Below are 20,848 nucleotides of genomic sequence, written 5' to 3'. Positions count from 1 at the left end.
GCACAGGTGATTGAATATTCAACAGCTTTATTCATTATAACCTCAAATTGGAAACAGCCATGATGTCCACTAGTATATGAAATAAATTGTTTGTCATCCTAAGGAAATTCTACTTAGCAGTAGAATGGAAAGGAATACGGATGTTTGAAATATTGGTGAACCTCATGTATACAGTTCTGAGAGAAAGAAGATGGCACAAAATAATACTGTATGACTCCATTTATTTCAAATTCTAGAAAAGGCAGCACTAAAGTATGGCTAAAAAAAGAATTTGTCCATTGGGAATAGACTGGCAAGGAGTTATAAGGCAGTTTTTTGAGGGTAATGGAAATTTTTCAGATTTAGAGTATTCAGATTCATTAACTGTCTCTAAAGTCACTCACGTATTATTTAATGTACATGCATTTCATTATATAAAAGTTTTATGTCAGAAAAGAGACACTAGAAAATTTTTTAAAAATGGGCAAACAGAAAACTAATTTGTATGCTCATTTTTTATTTTAGTATAGATTTATGTATGATTCTGACCCTACCATTTCTGTTTCCCAAATATGAACAAATGAATATAATGTTTCTTTCTCTCAAGAGAAAAAATAAAAACTTTAAAGTCAAAGAAATCAGTGATACTATAAGATGCCTTAAAAACAAAACTAACGATTAGACATTTTAATGCACTTAAGATGACCCATCGGAAATAGGCCTGATACATGATATTTAAGACAATAAAGTTGTATGTAAATGTAAATGGTGGCGCATGCCTGTAATTCCAGTACTTGGGAGGCTGAGGCAGGAGTTCAAGGATAGCATGGGCCATGTAGTGAGTTCAAGGTCAGTCTAAATTACATGAGACATTATCTCAAAAAACAAACACACATAAAAAAGTATATGCATAATCACATAAAGGCAAAACTCAAATGTTTTATTTTTATTTTTTAGGTACTGAGGATTGAACTCACAACCTCGCACTTACCAGGCAGGTGCTTATGTCGCTCAGTTAACTCCTCAGCCCTAGTCAAATGTTTTAAAACAAGTATTTTAAGTTAAATATTTACCATGCATTTTTACTTTTACTACAAAAGTATGTGTATATAAAAAGTTTCATATAGAAGCTTCATATATCAGAAGTGACTTGGCTTTAATTTTCAATTTAATCAAAGCACTAAACATGAAGAACCATTCAATCTTAGAGTTTGGTTCTTAGGCTACCTACATTCTCCCTGGGGAAGCCAGAATTTTACTTTGGTTCTAACTCTTGCTTTTAATCGAAAACTTCAAAGTTCTACTTTTCTCCCAGCACTTTCTTCTGAAATCTTTGGTAGGATATCTAATTACAGGTGAACTGCTTCAAGGAGTAATTACCTTAGCATCTTAATATCTTTTCTTGAAGTTTTCCCCTAAACCTGCTCATCCTAAGTTAGTTTTATCTTAGTTGTAATTGCCATGTCTGCAGTCTCCTCAGCTGGGAACACGACTATTATCTTCCATTTCCTCTTTCCTCCCAGATCAGACTGTTTCAACTCTTACTGACCTCTCTTGCCTACAACTCCACAGCCAACACTTCACCCAGGCTGTTATCATTTACCATTTAGATTACTAACAGCCCCTGGATTTGTCTCGCTTTTTCCAATTCACTTCCCAAAACAATTTTCTTTGCTTGTTCTTATATTCTGCCTAATTTTATAGCTGCTCATCTTTCAGTTGTAGAATTCCTTCCCCACTTTTATTACTTCATTTATTTCAAATAACTTTCAAGACTGCTCAGACTCAGCCTTTTATCACTATGGACTGTAAATAATTACTAACTTACCACTCCTGATCAAATTAGAATTTTCTGTACCAAAGGAACAGTGTTTTACTTTTACTCATCTCTGATACCTGGCTAATAACAAGTATATGTGTATTTTCAAAGGAGTCGTTACAAATTCAGGTAAAATGTGCTGGTGATAGAAAGGAGTATGTCTTGTTGATAGGCTAAGAATCTCAAAAATGTTTATTGTTGACATCCCTCATTAAGGTCAGTGTTAAAAGTATGGAAAGAAATATGTAAAACATTCTAGAGAAATAAAGTTTGGCAATGTGCAGTACTTAAAAAACAAAAAAACAAAAAAAAAAAAAAAACAAAAAAAAAACCTAATTCTACCATCATGAGACTAACCTGGAAACATAACCATGTTTTAGAACATAACCAATTTTAAATACTTAGTAACAAGGTTAATATCACATTATTCCTGCTGTATCATTAGTGGAAAAAATACAAGATTCAGAGTAAAAAAGCTAAGTCTTTAGTTCTGCCTAAAAGGCAAGAGGAACCTCAATTTCTCTGTTAAATATGAATAATAACTCACCTAATTCTTGTGCATTTTTTGAGGGGTACTTGGCACTGTATGAGTAAGAGTATAAAATAGCTAGAAGCATTCTGTATAAAAACTGTGTACCTGAAATGCTGGATGAAAGTGTGTATCTTTAGGAGATAAACTACAAAACAATTTGTATACAGCATTCCCATGTACAAATATAGTGTTTCTTTTTCACTGAGTGGCATTATATAACTCTTAATACCCCTTTGAATAAATGTGTAAAACATTGTTGGTGGGGGCTTTTTGGGCTTTTTCATTAAGATACAATTTATATACAGTAGTGATATTCACATTTTGTAGAGGTATGTGAATAGTTTTGAAAAACTTATACTGTGATAATACCACCATAGCTACATAACAGGATATTCCTGTTATCCCAAAAGCCTGTCCCATATTCTTTTTAGGAAATTTCCTCTTTTTTTAATGCCCAACTACTCACTAATCTGACTTCTGTCTGTAAAGCTTGGGGTGGAACTGCTAGGTCTTACATGAAGTATTATGTTTAATTTTCTATAAAACTACCAAATTCTGCCCCATCTTTTTCTTTCATAAGCAATATATGAGAGTTTCAGATTGTTCCTAATACTTCCCAATATTTCCTCCTACCTGCTTGTTAAATTTTAGCTCTAGATTCTTAGTCATTAAGATTCCTTAATGATTCCAGATCTCAACATCTTTTTGTGTTTATGTACCACCTACTGATTCTTAAATGATACATGGAAACCCTCAGCTGTCATTCTTCAGAGGATGCATATATTCTTATACAGTATGCACATTCCTGTGCAGAACAGAAAACAGTGAGCACTGCACAAATATGTAGAAATCACATAAAAGCAGTTAAATATCACTTATTTCATCAGTATACATTCATTTACTGAGTACTGATTAAGGAAAAAAATCATCCATGGAGACTGACTTGCATAGGATAGTACCAAAGAGCCATCTTGTACCAGGGCCAGCTGCTTCCCAAGATTTCTAGGAGTTAAATAGCAGATCATTCCAACAGTATTTAATCTGTTACAAAACATAGCAAAAGACCAAGAGAGGCTCATTATGTGGTGTAAAGTTGGTCCAATATTAGGTAACCTTTTAATATAGTTCATTATATAAACAAACCTAAGTGACTGAATTTGACTAGAGTTGACTCTGCCAGTGGATAACTGCCTGCTTTTGTAAATAAGGCTTCATTGGAACACAACCATATTTGTTTAAATATTGACTATGGCTACTTTTGCCTAACAGAGATGGACAACAGCAATCAAGACTGTACGGTCCACAAGCTTAAAATAATCTCTGATCCTTATAAGAAAAATTTTTTTGACCCCTGTGCTACATGACCATATTCATGGACACCTATACGTTGTATAATAAAATGCAAGGACTGTGTAGAATTTTTTTGTTCACAGAACAGTGGTTTTTCTCCTTTTAACAGTTTATTATACTTCCTAAATGTCTAATCAGTTAAAAAAAGCACTGTAAATGAAAATGTTTTTCCTTTTCTTTTTCATCATACATATCCCATAATAACTGAAATGCCAAGTGAAACAGATGCTCATTTTTTCATGATTAAATATTATAAAAGCTGTGTAATATACAATGGTGAGATTTTGCTGGATATATAAAGTTAAAAAAATCCAAGTGAAAAACAGTATACATATTAACGATTATGTAAAGAAAAGAAGATATAAATATTCGTATTTGCTTATGAACTCATAAAATAATCTTTTTAAAGATATACAAAAACTAAAAGTAGTATCTACTTGTTTGAATTTTGGTAGGATCTATGGAGATCACAGATTTAGTAGAAAATCATAAATTCACTTTTGTATCTTTTTATGCACTCTATAATTTTTTTCAACCTTGTGATACATTAGCCACTCCCTCAAAAATAACACACACACACACACACACACACACACACACACACACACATCAAACAGATGTATAAAACTATTATATTTGCTGTGGTTTGGACACATTTTATAAATAATAAATGGTTTGCCTTTTGTATGTAGAAGTGAAATTTCTAAATAGGAGACAGCCAAGTTACTATATTGACATGGACACACACTAGAACAATTTAGTCTTATTGCTCACTCTCTCTAAATTATTTTTATACTTAATTTTCATGGATTTTGGACCTGATTTTGCTCTTTCTCAAATTCTGAATAATCTATTGAACAATTATGATTCTACTAAATTATTTACTTAAATAAGTACATACCATTATCATCCTCAATTCCAACAGGGCCTGCTTGAGGAGTCTCTCCATTTTTCAAACAATTATGGATATATGTTGCCTTCCACCTTGCATACTTTCTGTGTTTCACATTCTAAAAGAGAGCATTTTTATATTAATATTATACCATAGAGAAGAAGTGTTTCTGAGATAAAACACAGTTGGCATTGTACATCTCTGAAAGAGCCTGGCAATCCCACCCTTTTGCTATTGTACCACTATGGAGAGTCTGAGACACTTCATGAAAAGCTGTCTTTAAAACACACACTTTGTTCTCCTGTAGGGTGTTGCATTTCAGAAAAGGTCTGCAACTGAAATATTGAAGTGTTCCTCTAACAAAGTTTGGAATTTTTGTTACATGAGATACATAGAATTTTAAGATGAAACATAAAAGTTACTATCATAACTATAGATCAAACTATTTTCACTAAAGATCTGTATAAATCTATGAAAACTTCTTTGGCCTTTCCCCTCCATCACATTTCCTTGCCCAGTACTCAGGCTGATCTAAATTATTAATAAAAACCAATTTATATTAATCTTTTTAGTGGCTTCCCAATGCATATAAAACATAAAACAAACTCTAACTTGGGTTACTGGTCCTCCTCCAATGTGCCTATCCTATTCTCACTAACATTCAGCTACGTGAGCACATTTACATGGCAAGTATGACCTATTTCTTGTGTGTGCCTCCCACTTTTTTCACAAGTGAACTCACTTCTACAACTCATTCCTTTTATGTTAGATCAAATTTCATTTTCTTTGAAAAAGTTTCCCTGACCTTTCCAATCTTACTTAGCAATCTGATATCTTCTCTTCAACAACATTTATCCTAATTTATAGGCAAGACCACACACCTCTATTCTGGGAAGGAGACAAGTTAATTATACGTATCTTTATGTATGCTTAGAGACCACCCTAAAACATATGTGTATGTGCTCTAGGCAGTATGATGGGATATCTGTTCACCTGCTGTTCATTCTAAGCACTTGGCTAGTGGTTCAACAAATACACATGTCTGAAACTTTCAATTCCTTGATTCTATTGGAAGCCATTCTGCCCAATACAAATTATTTGTGATAGTGTAATGGAAAATGTAATTTCTGTGGTAGGTAATGAAGTATCAGGGTTAGAAAGCACAATTACGTTCATCGTATAATTAAAATTCAATTTCATGTTTGACTGTTTCTGACCTACAGAGACTGCATTATTATAGGTTCACTCTTCTTTCCCTTTTATTCTTTGAGAACAAAGAACATAAGTGAAAGCAATGAAGTTTCTTGGGCACCAACCAGAAATACATGAATTGGGGGGAGCTTATAAACCACAGCAATCCCACGAGGGCTCTTTATCTTTTTCTGTTAGGGTATTTATCATTTTTTCACTGCAGAAATGAAGAAATGCCATTAGAAAATGACTTACTCAAAGTCACTACTATTTTAGAGGTAAAGCAGGTTCAGCACTGTCATGGCAAGCTATACTTATCACTGTAATTTCTAGTTACAATGGAAATACATTAAATAAGGGAATATAGGCTTTAATAGGTCAGCTGTTTAAATGTATGTTGATGAAAAATATATTTTGGTAGATAAAAACAAATCATTTTGAAACTAAATGAATAAATTGCTTAGGAAAAGTTAAACTGCCTGCTTTTAAGATCTTTAAACATAAAATGTTCCCTCACCTAAGGTAACTTAATCCTGGCTACAAAGTTACTGGAAAATTCATATTATAATTACTTTAGAAGATCGTTTTAGTTCTAATTTCATAGTATGAGGAGGGTGGAAAGATTCAAACCACACTAGTTGGGTTCCTTGACTAGTATGCAAAGTTAAAAACATTAATTTTAAGCTGAAAATATGGTTTCTTACAGCAATCAGACTTAAAAGTTTCCTCAAAGCCCATAAAGTAATGAAGTTTGATTTTTATTTCACAGTCCCCAACATATCTTTACTTGGCCAAACAGGCATATATAATATTTAGCAGAAATTTCTGACAGTTATTAGTTTTAATGTTTATTTCTTTAGGATAAAGAATCTTAGAGATTACACAATATTTCAAGAGGAAATTTTTCAAGATATCAGTATTTTTGAAATTCATTAGTCGCTCCTTTTGGCTGATTAGACATCCTTTCTGGGAAACAGGAATTGTATAAAGAACTTTTTACTTTTGTCTCTGGACCCTTAAGTTCCTGTTTTGTAACCAGATTGATGAAAATCACTGACAACAGCAAATTTCAGCTCCTAAACTTAGCAGCAGTATACAGTCTTCACTTAATTTTTAATTCACTTGCACTCCCCCAAAGATGACTAGGTAGGAAAACACTGTAACTGCCATAGATGGGCTCACGTGTTCTCAAATTTAGTGCACAGAAGGTGACATGAGGCAGTAAGTGAAAAAAATTTTTTTGGCCTAACTGATGAAAAATATACCAGACATTTTCCAATAATGCACCAAAGAACCATCTTGAGGGAAAATGTTTCATACAACCTGCATCCAATTGTTCCATTTTGATTTTCTCTTGAATCCAGCCTAGTCAGTTTCTTACGCCAACCATTCGTTGTACCTCCTTTAGTAAAGGCTGCAGATTACTTCTGTATTGCTAAGTTCAATGCACACGTCATTTCTTCAGCCTTGAAATGAAATGTTCATCGATTCTCCTGCCTTGATTCTCTTTACTTGGTTTTCTGTTTAGCGAGTACATCTCGTTTTTCGTTCCTTTGGCTGGTACCCCTTCAGACCTTTAGACTGGTTCTTTCTCCTGACTCAAGGCAGGGAGTGCCAGATTTCAGTTCCGAGACTCCTCATCGTCTCTTCTTACATTTTACCTTGATGCGCGCTTGTCCAGTCTAATGGCTTTAAATATCACCTTTTCCTGCCAACTCCCAAATTTGTACTTTCTCTTCAGACCTTTCTTCTGAACCCAGGTCTTATACATCCAAGTTGACACTTCACTTGTATGTTTGAACACCTTCCTGATCTCTCCCTACTAAATTTAAACTTGTTTCTCCACATGTCAGTAAACAGCAATGCCATTTTTTAACAGTTGGTTAAATCCAACCCCTTGGAATCTTTGAGCCCTTGAATTCTCTCACAATTTACCAATGATTCTCTTGCTTTCTCTCAGCTTTATTTTTAAATTTTATCCAGAATCCAAATAGTTCTCACCATGACTTCTACTGCGAACCTTGTTTAGTAACTATTGCCTCTTGCCTTGACTATCCAATACTGTCCTAATAGCTCTCCTTACCATCCTTTGTCCAGTTCAGTGGAAAGAACAATACTTTTTAAAAGTACAATCATATCAATTATGCCTGAACTCACTTCTCCCCATCTACATCTATCACTTTCCCTCTTTACTCTAGATCTTGGCAATGTGTTCCTTCCTATTTTATGAACATGAAGAAGTAGCTTGAACTACCGCAAAATCTTTGCACTCTCTTCTGCATCTTCCTGGAGTATCTGCAATTATCCGCTTATCTCCTCCAACATTTGCTGAAATGTTATCATCTCAGTGAGGCCTTCCTCAACCAATTTTATTTAAAAACTGACATTCTTGTCTCTGTCTTAAACTTCTTTATGACACTTATGTGGCACAATATATACAACTGTAATTATTAACATATTTTTCTCTACCTCAGGAATGTGATTCCTACAACAGCAGGCATTTTATCTACTACTGACTGCTAGTGCCTAGAATAATGCTTTGATACACAGAACTTGACAAATATGTGGTGAAAGAAGAAGTGGATAGAATTTGGAATTCAAACTTTTACCAAAAACATCAAACAATTCTGCTGTCTGCTGGAAACCACCCTGTAAAAGCCACTAAATTGAAGCAAACCTTTTTTGTTAGTGAATAGACATGCATACTAAACCTGTGTATACCACTTGACTTAGGCTTGCATGGGAGGGTTAGTGGATAGGCTTGAGGGTATCTGTGAGGCACTCTTCCAATTATATGCAAAAGTACAACGCACACACACTGCAGAGAGAACCTGTAGCTTTCATAACATATTCAAAGTAATAATATAAAAGGGAGTAATAATCTCTAATTTATGACATCATAGGTAACAAATTTATAGTTTGTCTCTAAATCCTCCCAAACATATAAACAAGAAATGATTTATATAACTCCAGAAACAGTGGAATATAATATAATGAGATATGCTTGAAAAATTGTATTAAATATATTTATTACCATAATGACTAAAATTTTGGTTTTGGTACCATTTAAGAGAAGTTGAAGCCAATGCATTCTCCTATCCTTTCACTGTGCATTTCTAAGATCAAGGACACTCATATACAACAGTTATCAAAAAAAGCAATTTAACATATCTCACTATTGTTTGATCTGTAATTATAGTAAATTCTGTTAGCTGTCTCAATTCTCTATTCTGTAGTTACTATATGCTCCAGGCATATATCTAATCTAAGGAGTATGAATTATTTAGTGGTCAGATTCATTCAGATTTCAATCTGTAATATCATTTCTTAGTTGAGATTAAAAAAAATTTCTAACCTAGTTGTAAAATGTGCACTGATTTGGATTTATTTGGTTTTCTTCATGACTAGGTTCGTTTTATATATTTTTGACAGTATTGCTGCTGAAGACTTTCTCAGTTCATCTTATCAGGAGTCACGTGATACCAGGTTGTCCCAATATTGGTGATTTGGGTTGCAGGACTTGGTTAAAGAGGTGAATGACAAGTTTTCCCTTCCCTCCTCTATTCTTTCATCATTCACTCATTTTCTTTGTCTGCACACTCACTGATTTTTTCTTAGTCAGTGAGTTATCATTCACTATTATCATTCTTATTTTGATCATATAGCTGACCCTGACACGAATAGTTGAAATCCTTTCAAGTTGGCTCCTGGGTCCTGATAATGACCACACTTTTTCTGACACAAGATGGTCAAGCCTTACTTAGTGCTTTCCCTGATCCTACTCAAGATTCAGTCTTTTGTGAATAGTACTGGTTCCGGCTATGGAACTCCAATCCGGGGACCAGGAGGACTCATTGCAACTAAAGCATTAGTGCTTTTGGGTCTTTCCAGTACAGTCATATAGAAATTATGCAGTGAAACTTGCATTTATATTTACACAACGGCATATATTATATATGCATGCATTTGTAGTATATACACACATATATTAATCTAATATATTAAAAAAATAGATTCTTCTAATTACAACCCAACACTACAGAAGTCTACTTCCCTCTCATCGTAGACTGCAATTCCTCCAAAAGAAACCTGCCCATTTTTTATTAATTTGCTGCAATACATAATGAAGAGAATCATATAGACTGACTTCCTAGATTCTTCTCAGTACATTTGCAAGATTCATTCATGTTTTTAGTTATAGCAGTAGTCAGCACCTTTTTATATCTGAGTAATGCCACAATTTGTTCATTAATTCCCCTGGTGGTAGACATCTGGATTATTTCCAGCTTGGGGTTATTATGAATAAATTTCCTATGAGTGCTCCTGAACAGGACTTTTCTGGACATATGTTTTTATTTCTCTTGGATAAGTACCAGAAAAGGAACTGCTGGGTAAAAGAGGAGCTGTGTTTAACTTTATAAAAATCTGCCAAATTTTTCCCCCAAGTGGTTATAAAAAAGCTAACATTTCCACCAAGTAGGAAAGTTCTTATTTTTCCGTATTCTAAACATGTGAGCTAGCCTTTATTCATCTTAGTTAAGTTTAATCATTTTAAAACTACTTAGTCCATTGTTGATTGACAGCATGTTATAATCTCTAATAACGATTTAAAATTTTTTTCCAAGTTCTGTCATATATAACTTGAAACTCTTATTATTAGGTGTACAGACATTTATAACAAAGTTTTCTTGACTGACTACTTTGCTGTTACAAAATGTCTCCTTTCGTGTCTATTAACATCTTAAAGACTACTTAATATTAATATGGTCCCTTTGGGTTGTGTTTACCATCTGCACTGAATGCCTTTTCCCAATTCATTTTCAGAATATCTTTGTATGTAAAGATTATGTTTTGTAAACAGCATACAGTTAAGCCTTGCATTTATTCATCTCTTCTAAAAATATGTATTTTTATGCTAGAATTCTGGTTTATTTGTCCTAAGTATATACTGACCTAGTTGTACTCAAGTTTAAAATTTGTTACTTGTTTTTTATTTGTACTACCTGTTTGTGTTTCTTTTTTCCTTCCATACTTTCTTTCACAGTATCAAATATATGCATACAAATAATTATAATTATTTCTACTTATATAGTCATTCATTTTTAAATAAAGAATGTATATAAAGTCTTTTATGTTTACTTACATTATGTCCAGTGTACATTCATTTCTGTACACTGAACTTTCCATTTGGTATTATTTTCCTTTAATCTGAAAAATTTACTTATAGGCATTCTTCAGATCTTTAGTGCAGACCTGCCATCAATGAATTAATCTGTCAGGAAATATCTTTTATTTTATGTTCATCCTTTGAACTATTGTTTTTTTGGTACAGATAAATATCAGAGTTGATAGTTTTTCTGTTTCTTCTTTCACAACTTTAAATATATCATTTCATTATGGTCTCTACTTTTTTCAAATGATAAGTCAGTCATCTTTCAAAGCACCATTACCTTATGGGCCATGTACGACTTGCTTAAACTGCATTTTCAAGATTTGCTCTTCTATCACTGGTTTCACTACAATATTCTAAAGTGTGGTTTTCTTTGTATTTATTCAACGTGGGATTCACTGAGGTTGTTAGGTCTGTAACCACTTTTTGTAACCAATTTGAAAAGCCTATTGGCATTGTTTTTTCAAATGTATTTTCTTCTTCTGTCTCTTTCAGACTCTAAGCACAGGTAACATTTCCAAACATAGTAGCAATAATACAAAATGCCTATGTATTTCTGAATAAAGTCATTTAAATATAAAGTAAATATATAACATTGGTTAGGACAGTTTCCTTTGAAATTTCATGTATTGATAATATACTTTCTATATACAGAACATCAGAATATATATTACGAAAATATGGTCCATTCATTCTTATACAGTAAAAATATGCTTCAGGTTCAGGTTACAGACTGAAATCGTTTTGGATTTTGAAGAAGTTCAGATTTTGGACTTTTGGATTAGAGATGCTCAACAGGTAAAGTCTAGTACATGTAGTACAGAAATGGTCAGTATTTGGAAAACTCATAGCAAATCAGGCTTACACTTTGTCCATCCTTTTAAAGTTCCATTTCTCTAGTAACTCATTTGTTACTTGAATTTACATTTTATAAAAGTGTTCACCTGCAAAGGATTGGAAACTTAAAAATGATTAAAAAGAATAACTATCACAGTTTGATAAAATGTTATCCTGGACTGCAGCAATGGACATACTGTACTTATTTTTTATGACCTTCAACTTTTACATTATAATTCAGAATTATGAAAGGTGAAGCACAACACATGTAACATGTATAAGCCCAGTGCCAGGCAAATGGCAGGTGTTGCAAGTAACTACTTTTCCCGTATTTCTTCATTAATGTACCATATGTCATCGTAGTTATTCTGGGCCTCCAAATAGAATGCAACATCCAAGAGGGAACAAATCTCACCACCCAAAATTAGTGGAAACAAAAAATAAGAACAGTATTATGTTTTACTGGCAATTTTCATATTTTTCCTAAGTTAGTAACATTTAACTTTAACCAAAAATTATGATGGAAAGAAGGTAAAAATGTTATCTATTCCTGAAATACTGCTAGTACTGGAATAAATCTAAAATACAATCAAAGGAAGCCTATTAAAAATACTGACGACAACAGATTACGCAATAAGGTATTACAGAAACTGCTGAAACTGGAAATTGAACACACAAGCAGGGCTGCTGCATGGCTGGGGCTAGAAAAGATAACTGCTGAGGACACCTGGCTCCAACTCCAATTAACTGTAAAGACTGTAGTCACAGGCATTTCACCCTGTAGTGAAATGCAACATGGAGATCATCTCCTAAGATACTTCTCCTAGTTAACATAATTTGTTACTTAGAAAAGTCCTTAGACCACTCCCAAGGTCTGTTCAATTTCCTGTGTTTTCCACTCTAACTCCCTAAATAAATATAGGCAATCAAGAGACATCCCATCTTAGATACCAGAGTTTTCGAACTCTCAGAGGGTTTAGAACTCTCTCAGGGAGCTCTAAAATCACACCACTTATCTCAGTTATTTAAATCTTCGCCGTCCATTCCTTTGGGTGTACTGGGGTCTCTGATACACCCCTTGCTTTAAAGCATGAAGTTAAAAATAGATACACTCTGGTGATTCTATTTGCAAAACTTACTGAATCTCAGAGAGTCACAGGAATATGAGAAGCTTACAAAACAATAAATTCATTAGAAAACTGATAAGAAATTTATAAGGCACAGATAAAAGGTGTGAATACACATAGCTAAAGCACAAATGGGAGAGTTAAAATACATAACAGTGACAGATAAAATGTAATTTAAAGTAAAAACAAAAGTCCCAGTTAAATACTAAAAAAAATGTAGACTTTATTTAGTTTGTACAACTATAAGCAATGACATAAAGTTAGAAAGGAAAATATATTGGGAAAGGGACAGAAGTAAATGAGACCTAATATAATAAAAATATTAGGGGAGTGATAATAAATAATATAAATAATAAATAATATAAATATAGTAAAAATAGAGGAGTTACAAAAGAAAATTCTGGATAAACAGTCTGAATATTATTTCCATCTACAGATAAAAAGGAAAAGTTAACTACAACAACATTTTAAGTATTAATCAGTCACTATTTTATTTTGATATTGCTCCATATGTAAATTTATGGTTAATGTTAAAGACATATGAGGAGAATGAGACAGTTTCCTCTCTTCAAGTACTTGTAGTAAGATTCACTTTGATTTATCTGATTTACAGATAAAACAAGAAAAAACAATCCTAAAATGTCTTTGCTTTTGGTATGTCCATCAAATAACAGTGTAGAAACTAACACACAGGATTAATAGCATATGAACCCATAAGAAAATCTGAACTTGTGTGGTCCAAAACAGTAGCCACACATATGAGAAAGAGCAAAATACTTGCTAGACTTAAAGAACTTACTACAAAAAATAAAATATATTATTTGAAATAATTTCAGTTATTTCTTTTTTGTTTTTAAAAGTGGTAAAAGTTTTTAGTTACATTGTTTCCATTATATTTCTGATGGACACACTGCTCTAACTAAATAGTGCATTAAGAAAACAGATAAAGAGCAACATTACTTATCTTCAGTTAATAAGACAATAAAAATGTACACTCACTTCATCAGTGAGTTCTCCAAATACTGTTATGACATCTATTAAAAGGCTTGCAGTATAGAAGGACTTGATCATATTTCTGAAAGAGAAAAAAAGAAGTAGTCTAGATTAAATGAAAAATATTAAAATATAGTAGTACTGTCATGCAAGAGAAAATTCTAATGTTTACAAAAGCACTCTGATCTTAATGTTCTCAAAATCAAAGTTTGAGGACACAATGGAACTCCTTTGTGAAGGTTATTAGAAGAAAGCAACAATATTCATGTTACAAGTCAAAATACTATGATTTTATTGTATGATTCTGACTATAGGAAATGTAATTATTATTTCAGTCCATTTCAAATCATAATGCATTTCTTTGTATTGAAATATTATCATAATAATTAAAAACCATTTGAGTTGCTTGGAGTATTTTTAAAATCAACATCATTGGGCAAGGCTATGATTTAAGTACGTTAAATACTAGCTGATAAGGGAACATTTACTGAGTTGTCCTGGGTAGTTCTTTTAGCCATTTTCTTTGCAAAGTTAGGCTCACATTCATGACCCAAAATTATCTTAATACTAAGAAAGTATTAAAAAAAAACCCAAAAAAGCCAAAAAACAAAGCCCTATATAATTAGCAACCAAACTGATAAAATAATTTTTTTATGTTCCTCTCTACTTACTTGTGAAATCGTCCAGCACGATCTTCATTGTCAGCATACAAAAACATTTTTAAAGCATAATTCTCCAAATGAGCAGAACCAACTATTTCTTGTGTAACAGCTTCATTATCACCCAACTGTTTCTTAAGCTAAAATAAAATCACATTACAGGTATAAGTTTGTAGGCCTATAATGTCTACTGAAGCACAAACAATTCTAATAATCATTTTAAGTAAATTACCTTATATTTATTTCACTAAGCCATGTCACTGAACTCTTCCCAAAACAAAAAGTTGTTCTCTCTCAGCCCAAAGTCTTTAGAACAAAATACAATTTTTCTACAACTATGAACTCATGACAACCTAAAAGTAAAATTTAGCTCTAAAGCTCAAAATAAATGAGAATAAAAAGATAATAGCCAGATATCCTCGTGAAGACAAATATTTCTAAATAATAATACAGCAAGTATTGTTACTATAAAGGAAAATTTAAAAATTCTTACTTAAGTATTGTTATGGTTTATGCTAGTGGCCCCCAAGCCTTATGCACTTATGGGCTCTACCAAATCTAATGTTTGTGATTGGTTTGTTGCTAGTACTCCAATTGGTGCTGTAAGTGTTTCAGCTGCCCAGGGGTGGAGCCAGGATATTACGTATCTGTGGGAAGAAGACATCTCACTTTCTTGTTGGGTCCAGCCTTGCTGTTTGCAGTGGCCATGAATAGTTGCCCCGCTGTGCTATACTGCCTTGGAGCCAACTTAGTATGGGCTGAAACCTCCAAGAACTGTAAAGAAATAAACCTTCCTTTCCTTCATTTTGGGTGTCAGATATTTTGTCCCAGCAATGAGTAAAAAGTAGCCAACACAAGTACACATAATTGAAGTTTTTACTATGTTACTTTTCATCATATTATCATTTGTTTACGGTGTACCAGGAATTGAACTCAGGACCTTGTGTATGCCAGGCACTTGTGCCACTGAGCTATATCTCTGGCCCAATATATTCTCATTTAAATTTTTTCTATTAAAAAAAACTAAAAATAGAAGGACCATTAGTGTCCCTAGTATTTCTCAGCTCACAATGAATTAAAAAGAGATCTATATCTAAATAAGGTATAAGATAAACTCAAAATCAGATTATAGAAGCGTCTTAAATTTTAATGCCTCAAATTAAAACAATTTCCAATTATACAAATTGCCAGTTTATATACACTGTTACTTTATATATTTTAAAAATGACACAGTACTTTTTACTCAACACTGTCATGATGGAATAAAACAGTAATTTCAGACTTGAGCATCACATTGTTTTTTAAAAACTGCTTTTTTTAAAAGATGCTATAAAGTGAAAAATTAAAATATAAAAATGGCTTCAGCCAGCCTGGATTGCACACTGAGTTCAAGGTCAGCCTGAACTAAACAGTAAGACACTGTTTTTAAAACAAACAAACAAACAAATAAAAAAGCCTCAGAATTTTACATAAGACAAACAAAATAAACACAGAGCAATTTAATGTCTGTAGGAGATTTAATTTGTGGAGACAAAATTTTAGGTTTAATTGTAGGAAAGTTTAATGGGAAGTATGCTATTTCATCTTCAATAGAAACCATGTGGCAAGGGAGGTATAATGTATTTAAAATTTTTAAATTGTAAAACAAACATATAATGATGGATGAGTCTTCCCTGGGAGCAAACTTGCCCTACTTGTTATTTCAACTCCTGAATGTCCCGCATAAATAAGATTCCTGGCTGTGTTCATTATAATAAAAGAACTTTGTCTTTTCCAACAACTACTGCATTTGATATTACTGTTACACAGCACTGTGAAATTAATAGACATAGTCTGTATAGAATCTCTTTGGGAGTTGGAATTTTAGAAATATACAACCATATTGTGAATATATTCCCCACTAGTCCTAACACTACCCACAAAGAGTGTTCAAATTTATTTTTTTAAATTTTATTTAAAGAAAGAAAAAAAAAAAAAAAAGCCAAAACAGTAAAAGGGTACAAGTAATAGAATTTCAAAAAAAAAAAAAAAAACAGTAAAAAATCATTAGTTATTAAATTACATACTGTCTTCTTAGAAATAGTTGTTCAAGTTACAAAATTAAAGCATACAAAGTGGACATTCAAACAGTGAGACTGCAAACAGTTGTGTTCAACGATCCAACAAAAACTTAGTAATATGGTCATCTATCTTACACACCTAAACACACTTGCAATTGTATCCTTTAGAGAACTTTCTTTTCCTCTCTTTTTTACAATAACAATTACACATTTTGGGTTTTATTACTCCCACAGATCTTATTCCTTTTTTTTTTTTTTTTTTTTTTTGGAAGAGAATTAAACCAAATGTGACAAAACAAAGCAGAGTCAGTCAAAATAAAGGATGGACACAGTATGATAGAAAACAGAATACAAGGTAATCAACAATGGTTACCATAATGCCTCTTGCTACCTTAAAAAGAATTGCCTATATCATTATGTATAATAAAATTTAACAAAACAGTACAGACAAAAACCAATAAAACATAAACACTGGAGACATTACAGGACTTCAAAAGAAGATAATAGTCAAACCAGAATGGGTATCATAGTGAATCTTATTGCCATCAAAGTAGTTGCCTATACCGTCAAACTTGATACTATCAAACAAAACAGAATAGAGTAAAATCAGTCAAAACAAGATAGTGAGAGCAATACAGGGCTTCAAATCAAGTTAATAGGAAATCAAAAAAGTTACTATAATATATTCTGCTAATTTTTTATTTTTTTCCCTTAATTAAAAAATAATAAAAAATATATAAATTTTTAAAAAGGGAGATTGAGATAAAAGAGGACATAACAAAAATACAGGTCAGAACAGAACAATTTAAGCAACATATGTTTCACAAGATAACCCGAATTAATAGTAGTTACCATAGTGTCTCTTTTCTTGAAATACTTGGGTATAACTTTGTATACTATGGCATCAAACATATCGAGACAGTGTGAAACCATTCAAGAGGATGAAAGTATTACAAGGTATTTAGAACGAGCTAACAGAAAACGAATAATGGTTTCTATATTATCTCTTTGCCTATAAAAATTTTTGTTTATACTATCAAATATAATAAAATCCAGTAATACACAACATGATAAAACTAATGAAAACAGAACAATAGTTTGATGGGACTTCAAAACAAGATGACATTAAGTCAGCACTAGCTATTATGATGTCTCTTTTTCTTCAAAATAGCTGTTCATATCATCACAGACAATAAAATCAAACAGCCCAGAATAAAACCATTCCAATTAATGAGTGAAAACTTTATAGGCTTCAAAGCCATATAATGGGGAATCATGATTACCATATACTTTTATGTATTTACATCATTTCTTACACTAGGGAAACTATTCGGTATTCATACTTGTGAGTTTGATTTATTTCACTTATGAGTATAGTCTCAAAGCTGTGCCCATTTATTTATAAATATCTCAATGTGATCCTTCTTTATAGCTGAGCAGTGTTCCATTGTGTAAAAATACCACAACCTTTTTATCCATTCCTCAGTTGATAGACACTTGGGTTGTTTCCAAGATCTGGCTATTACAAATTGTGGTGCTATAAACATGAGTGCACATATATCACTGTGGTATGATGCTTTCAGTTCTTCTGGGAATATGCCTAGAAGTGGAATAACTGGAACAAATGGGACTTCCAATCCCAGCTTTTTGAGAAATCTCCAGACTGACCTCCACAAAGGTTGTACCAGTCTACACTCCCACCAACAGTGCAGGAGAGTTCAATTTTTTCCACAGCCTCTCCAGCATTTGTTGTTGCTGGTTTTCTTGATCCTGGCCATTCTTTCAGGAGTGAGATGGAATCCCAGTATAGTTTTAACTTGCATTTCTCTAATGAGCAATAATGATGAACATTTTTTCATGTATTTATTTGCCATTTGTATTTCTTCATCTGAGAAGTGTGTATTCATCTCAGATGCCCATTTTTGGATTGGATCTTTGAATTTTGGGGGTTTGATTTTTTAAAATTCTTTATATGTTTTAGACAGAAGTCCTTCATCTGAGGGACAGTTCACTAAGATTTTTTTTTTCCCAGTTTGTGGGTTTGCTTTTCACTATGCTGGAGATTTCTTTTGACATACAGACTTTTAATAAGAGGTGATCCCAGTTATTGATTCTGGGAAGTATTTCCCATGCGGTTTGAGTCCTGTTCATGAATTCTCTACCTACCCCTATATCTTTTAAGTTTTTTGCCCAATTTGTCTTCCAATAGATTTAGTGTTTCTGTTTTAATATTCAGATCTTTGATCCATTTAGATTTTAATTTAGTACATGGCAATAGGTATGGGTCTAGTTTCAGTTTTTGGCATAGGGAGAGCCAGTTTTTCCAACACCATTTATTAAAGAGACTGTCCTTCTTCCAGTGAACCTCTTTGGCTCCTTTATCAAAGATAAGGTGGTTGAATGTGTTTGCAGTTGTGGTTGTATCTTCTAATCTATACCACTGATCTTCGGCTCTGTTTTGATTCCAGTACCATGTTGATTTTACTATGGCTGCTTTATAGTATAACTTCAAGTCAGGGATTGTGATGTCTCCTGCCTTGCCTTTGCTTTTTAGAACTGTCTTTGCTATTCTAGGTCTCTTTTGGTTCCAGATGAATTTTAGGAGTGATTTCTTGAGATCTATGAGGTATGTTGATGGTATTTTTATTGGGATTGCACTGATCTATATAAGAGTTTTGGGAGAATGGCCATTTTCACAATATTCCTATCCATGAGCAAGTGATGTCTTTCCATTTTCTGAGATTGTTTTCAATTTCTTTTTTCAGTGTATTATAATTTTCCCTGTATAGGCCTTTACTTCTTTTGTGAGAGTAATTCCTAAATATTTCATTTTTTTGGTTGCTAGTGTGAAGGGTGTGCTTCTCTCATTTCTCTGTCAGTGATTTTGTTGTTAGAGTATAGGGATGCTATTGATTTTTGAGTACTGATTTTGTATCCAGCTACATTACTGAATTTATTTAATATATCTAAGAGTCTTTCAATGGAGTTTTGGGGTTTTTTTATGTAGAGTATCACGTCATCTGGGAACAATGATAATTCAACTTTTTTTTGTTGTTGTTGTTTTTCGTTTTTATCAGTACCAAGGATCGAACTCACAACTGCCTGCTTGCAAGGCAGGTGCTTATGCTGCTGAGCTAAATCCCCAGCCCCTCAACTTGTTCTTTTCCTATCTTTAACCCTTTTATTTCTCTCTCTTGTCTAACTTGTCTGGTTAGTATTTCCAGTAATATATTAAATAGGAGAAGTGATAAGGGACATCCTTGTCTTGTGCCTGATTTTAAAGTAAAGGCTTTCAATTTTTTGCCATTTAGTATGATATTAGCTATTGGTTTGTCATAGATGGCCTTTATTATATTGAGGTAAAGACCATCTATTCCAATTTTCTGTAAAGTTCTTATCATGAATGAATGTTGGACCTTATCAAAGGCTTTTTCTGCATCTATAGAAATGATCATGTGATTACTTTTGGCTTTACTGATATGGTGGGTTACACTTATTGATTTACATATGTTGAACCATCCTGCATGCCTGGGGTGAATCCCACTTGGTCATGGTGTATAATCTTCTTGATGATTTGCTGCATCCTGTTTGCCAGTATTTTACTGAGGATTTTTGCATCTGTGTTCATTAGGGAGACTGGCTTATAGTTCTTTTTTTAGTTGGGTCTTTCTCAGGTTTTGGTACTACAGTAATGTTTGCTTCCAACAATGACTTAGGAAGGATTGCTTCCCTTTCAATTTCATTGAAGAGTTTGAGGAGTGTCGGCATTAAGTCTTCTTTTTATTTCTTGTAGAATTCTGCAGTGAATCCTTCTGGGCCTGGGCACTTCTTTGTAGGTAAAGACTTAATTACATTTTTAATTTCATTGATAGAAATTGGGTTATTCAGCAGTTTTATATCTTGTTGACCTGGCTTTGGCACTTCATAAGCTTCTAGGAATTTGTCTATTTCTTCTCTGTTATCAAAATTTGAGAGTAGAGGTTTTCGAAATAGGTGTTGATGATCTTCTGTATTTCTATAGTCTGTAGTAATTTCGCCTTTTTCATTTCTTATTGCATGAATTTGAGTTTTTTCTTCCCTTTTTTTTAATAAGGTTGGCTGGGGGCTTATCAATTTTATTTATTCTTTCAAAGAACCAACACTTTGACTCACTGATTCTTTGGATTCTTTTTTTAGTCTCTATTGCATTGATTTCTGCTGTGATTTTTATAATTTCCTCTCTTCTTTTGGCTTTGGGCT

At 32.9% G+C, this 20,848-nt stretch overlaps 1 protein-coding gene across 1 annotated transcript in view; it reads right to left on the bottom strand.

Moving 5' to 3' along the window:
• Positions 1–20,848, bottom strand: part of Vta1 (vesicle trafficking 1) — a 73,125-nt gene that overhangs the window by 23,514 nt on the left and 28,763 nt on the right. Inside the window, exons 3-5 of the mRNA XM_003465650.5 lie at positions 14,562–14,689; positions 13,897–13,972; positions 4,582–4,690 (exon numbers count right to left, since the gene is read on the bottom strand). Coding sequence (XP_003465698.1) covers positions 4,582–4,690; positions 13,897–13,972; positions 14,562–14,689 — 313 coding nt within the window. The remainder of the gene's footprint in view (positions 1–4,581; positions 4,691–13,896; positions 13,973–14,561; positions 14,690–20,848) is intronic.

The sequence above is a fragment of the Cavia porcellus genome, unplaced genomic scaffold (assembly GCF_034190915.1).
Source record: "Cavia porcellus strain 051 isolate PalLab524CR breed Dunkin Hartley unplaced genomic scaffold, mCavPor4.1 scaffold_22, whole genome shotgun sequence".
In the NCBI taxonomy this organism is placed as follows: domain Eukaryota; kingdom Metazoa; phylum Chordata; class Mammalia; order Rodentia; family Caviidae; genus Cavia; species Cavia porcellus.
The sequence above is the reverse complement of the archived record's forward strand: the minus strand, read 5'-3'. Positions and strand labels throughout refer to the sequence as shown.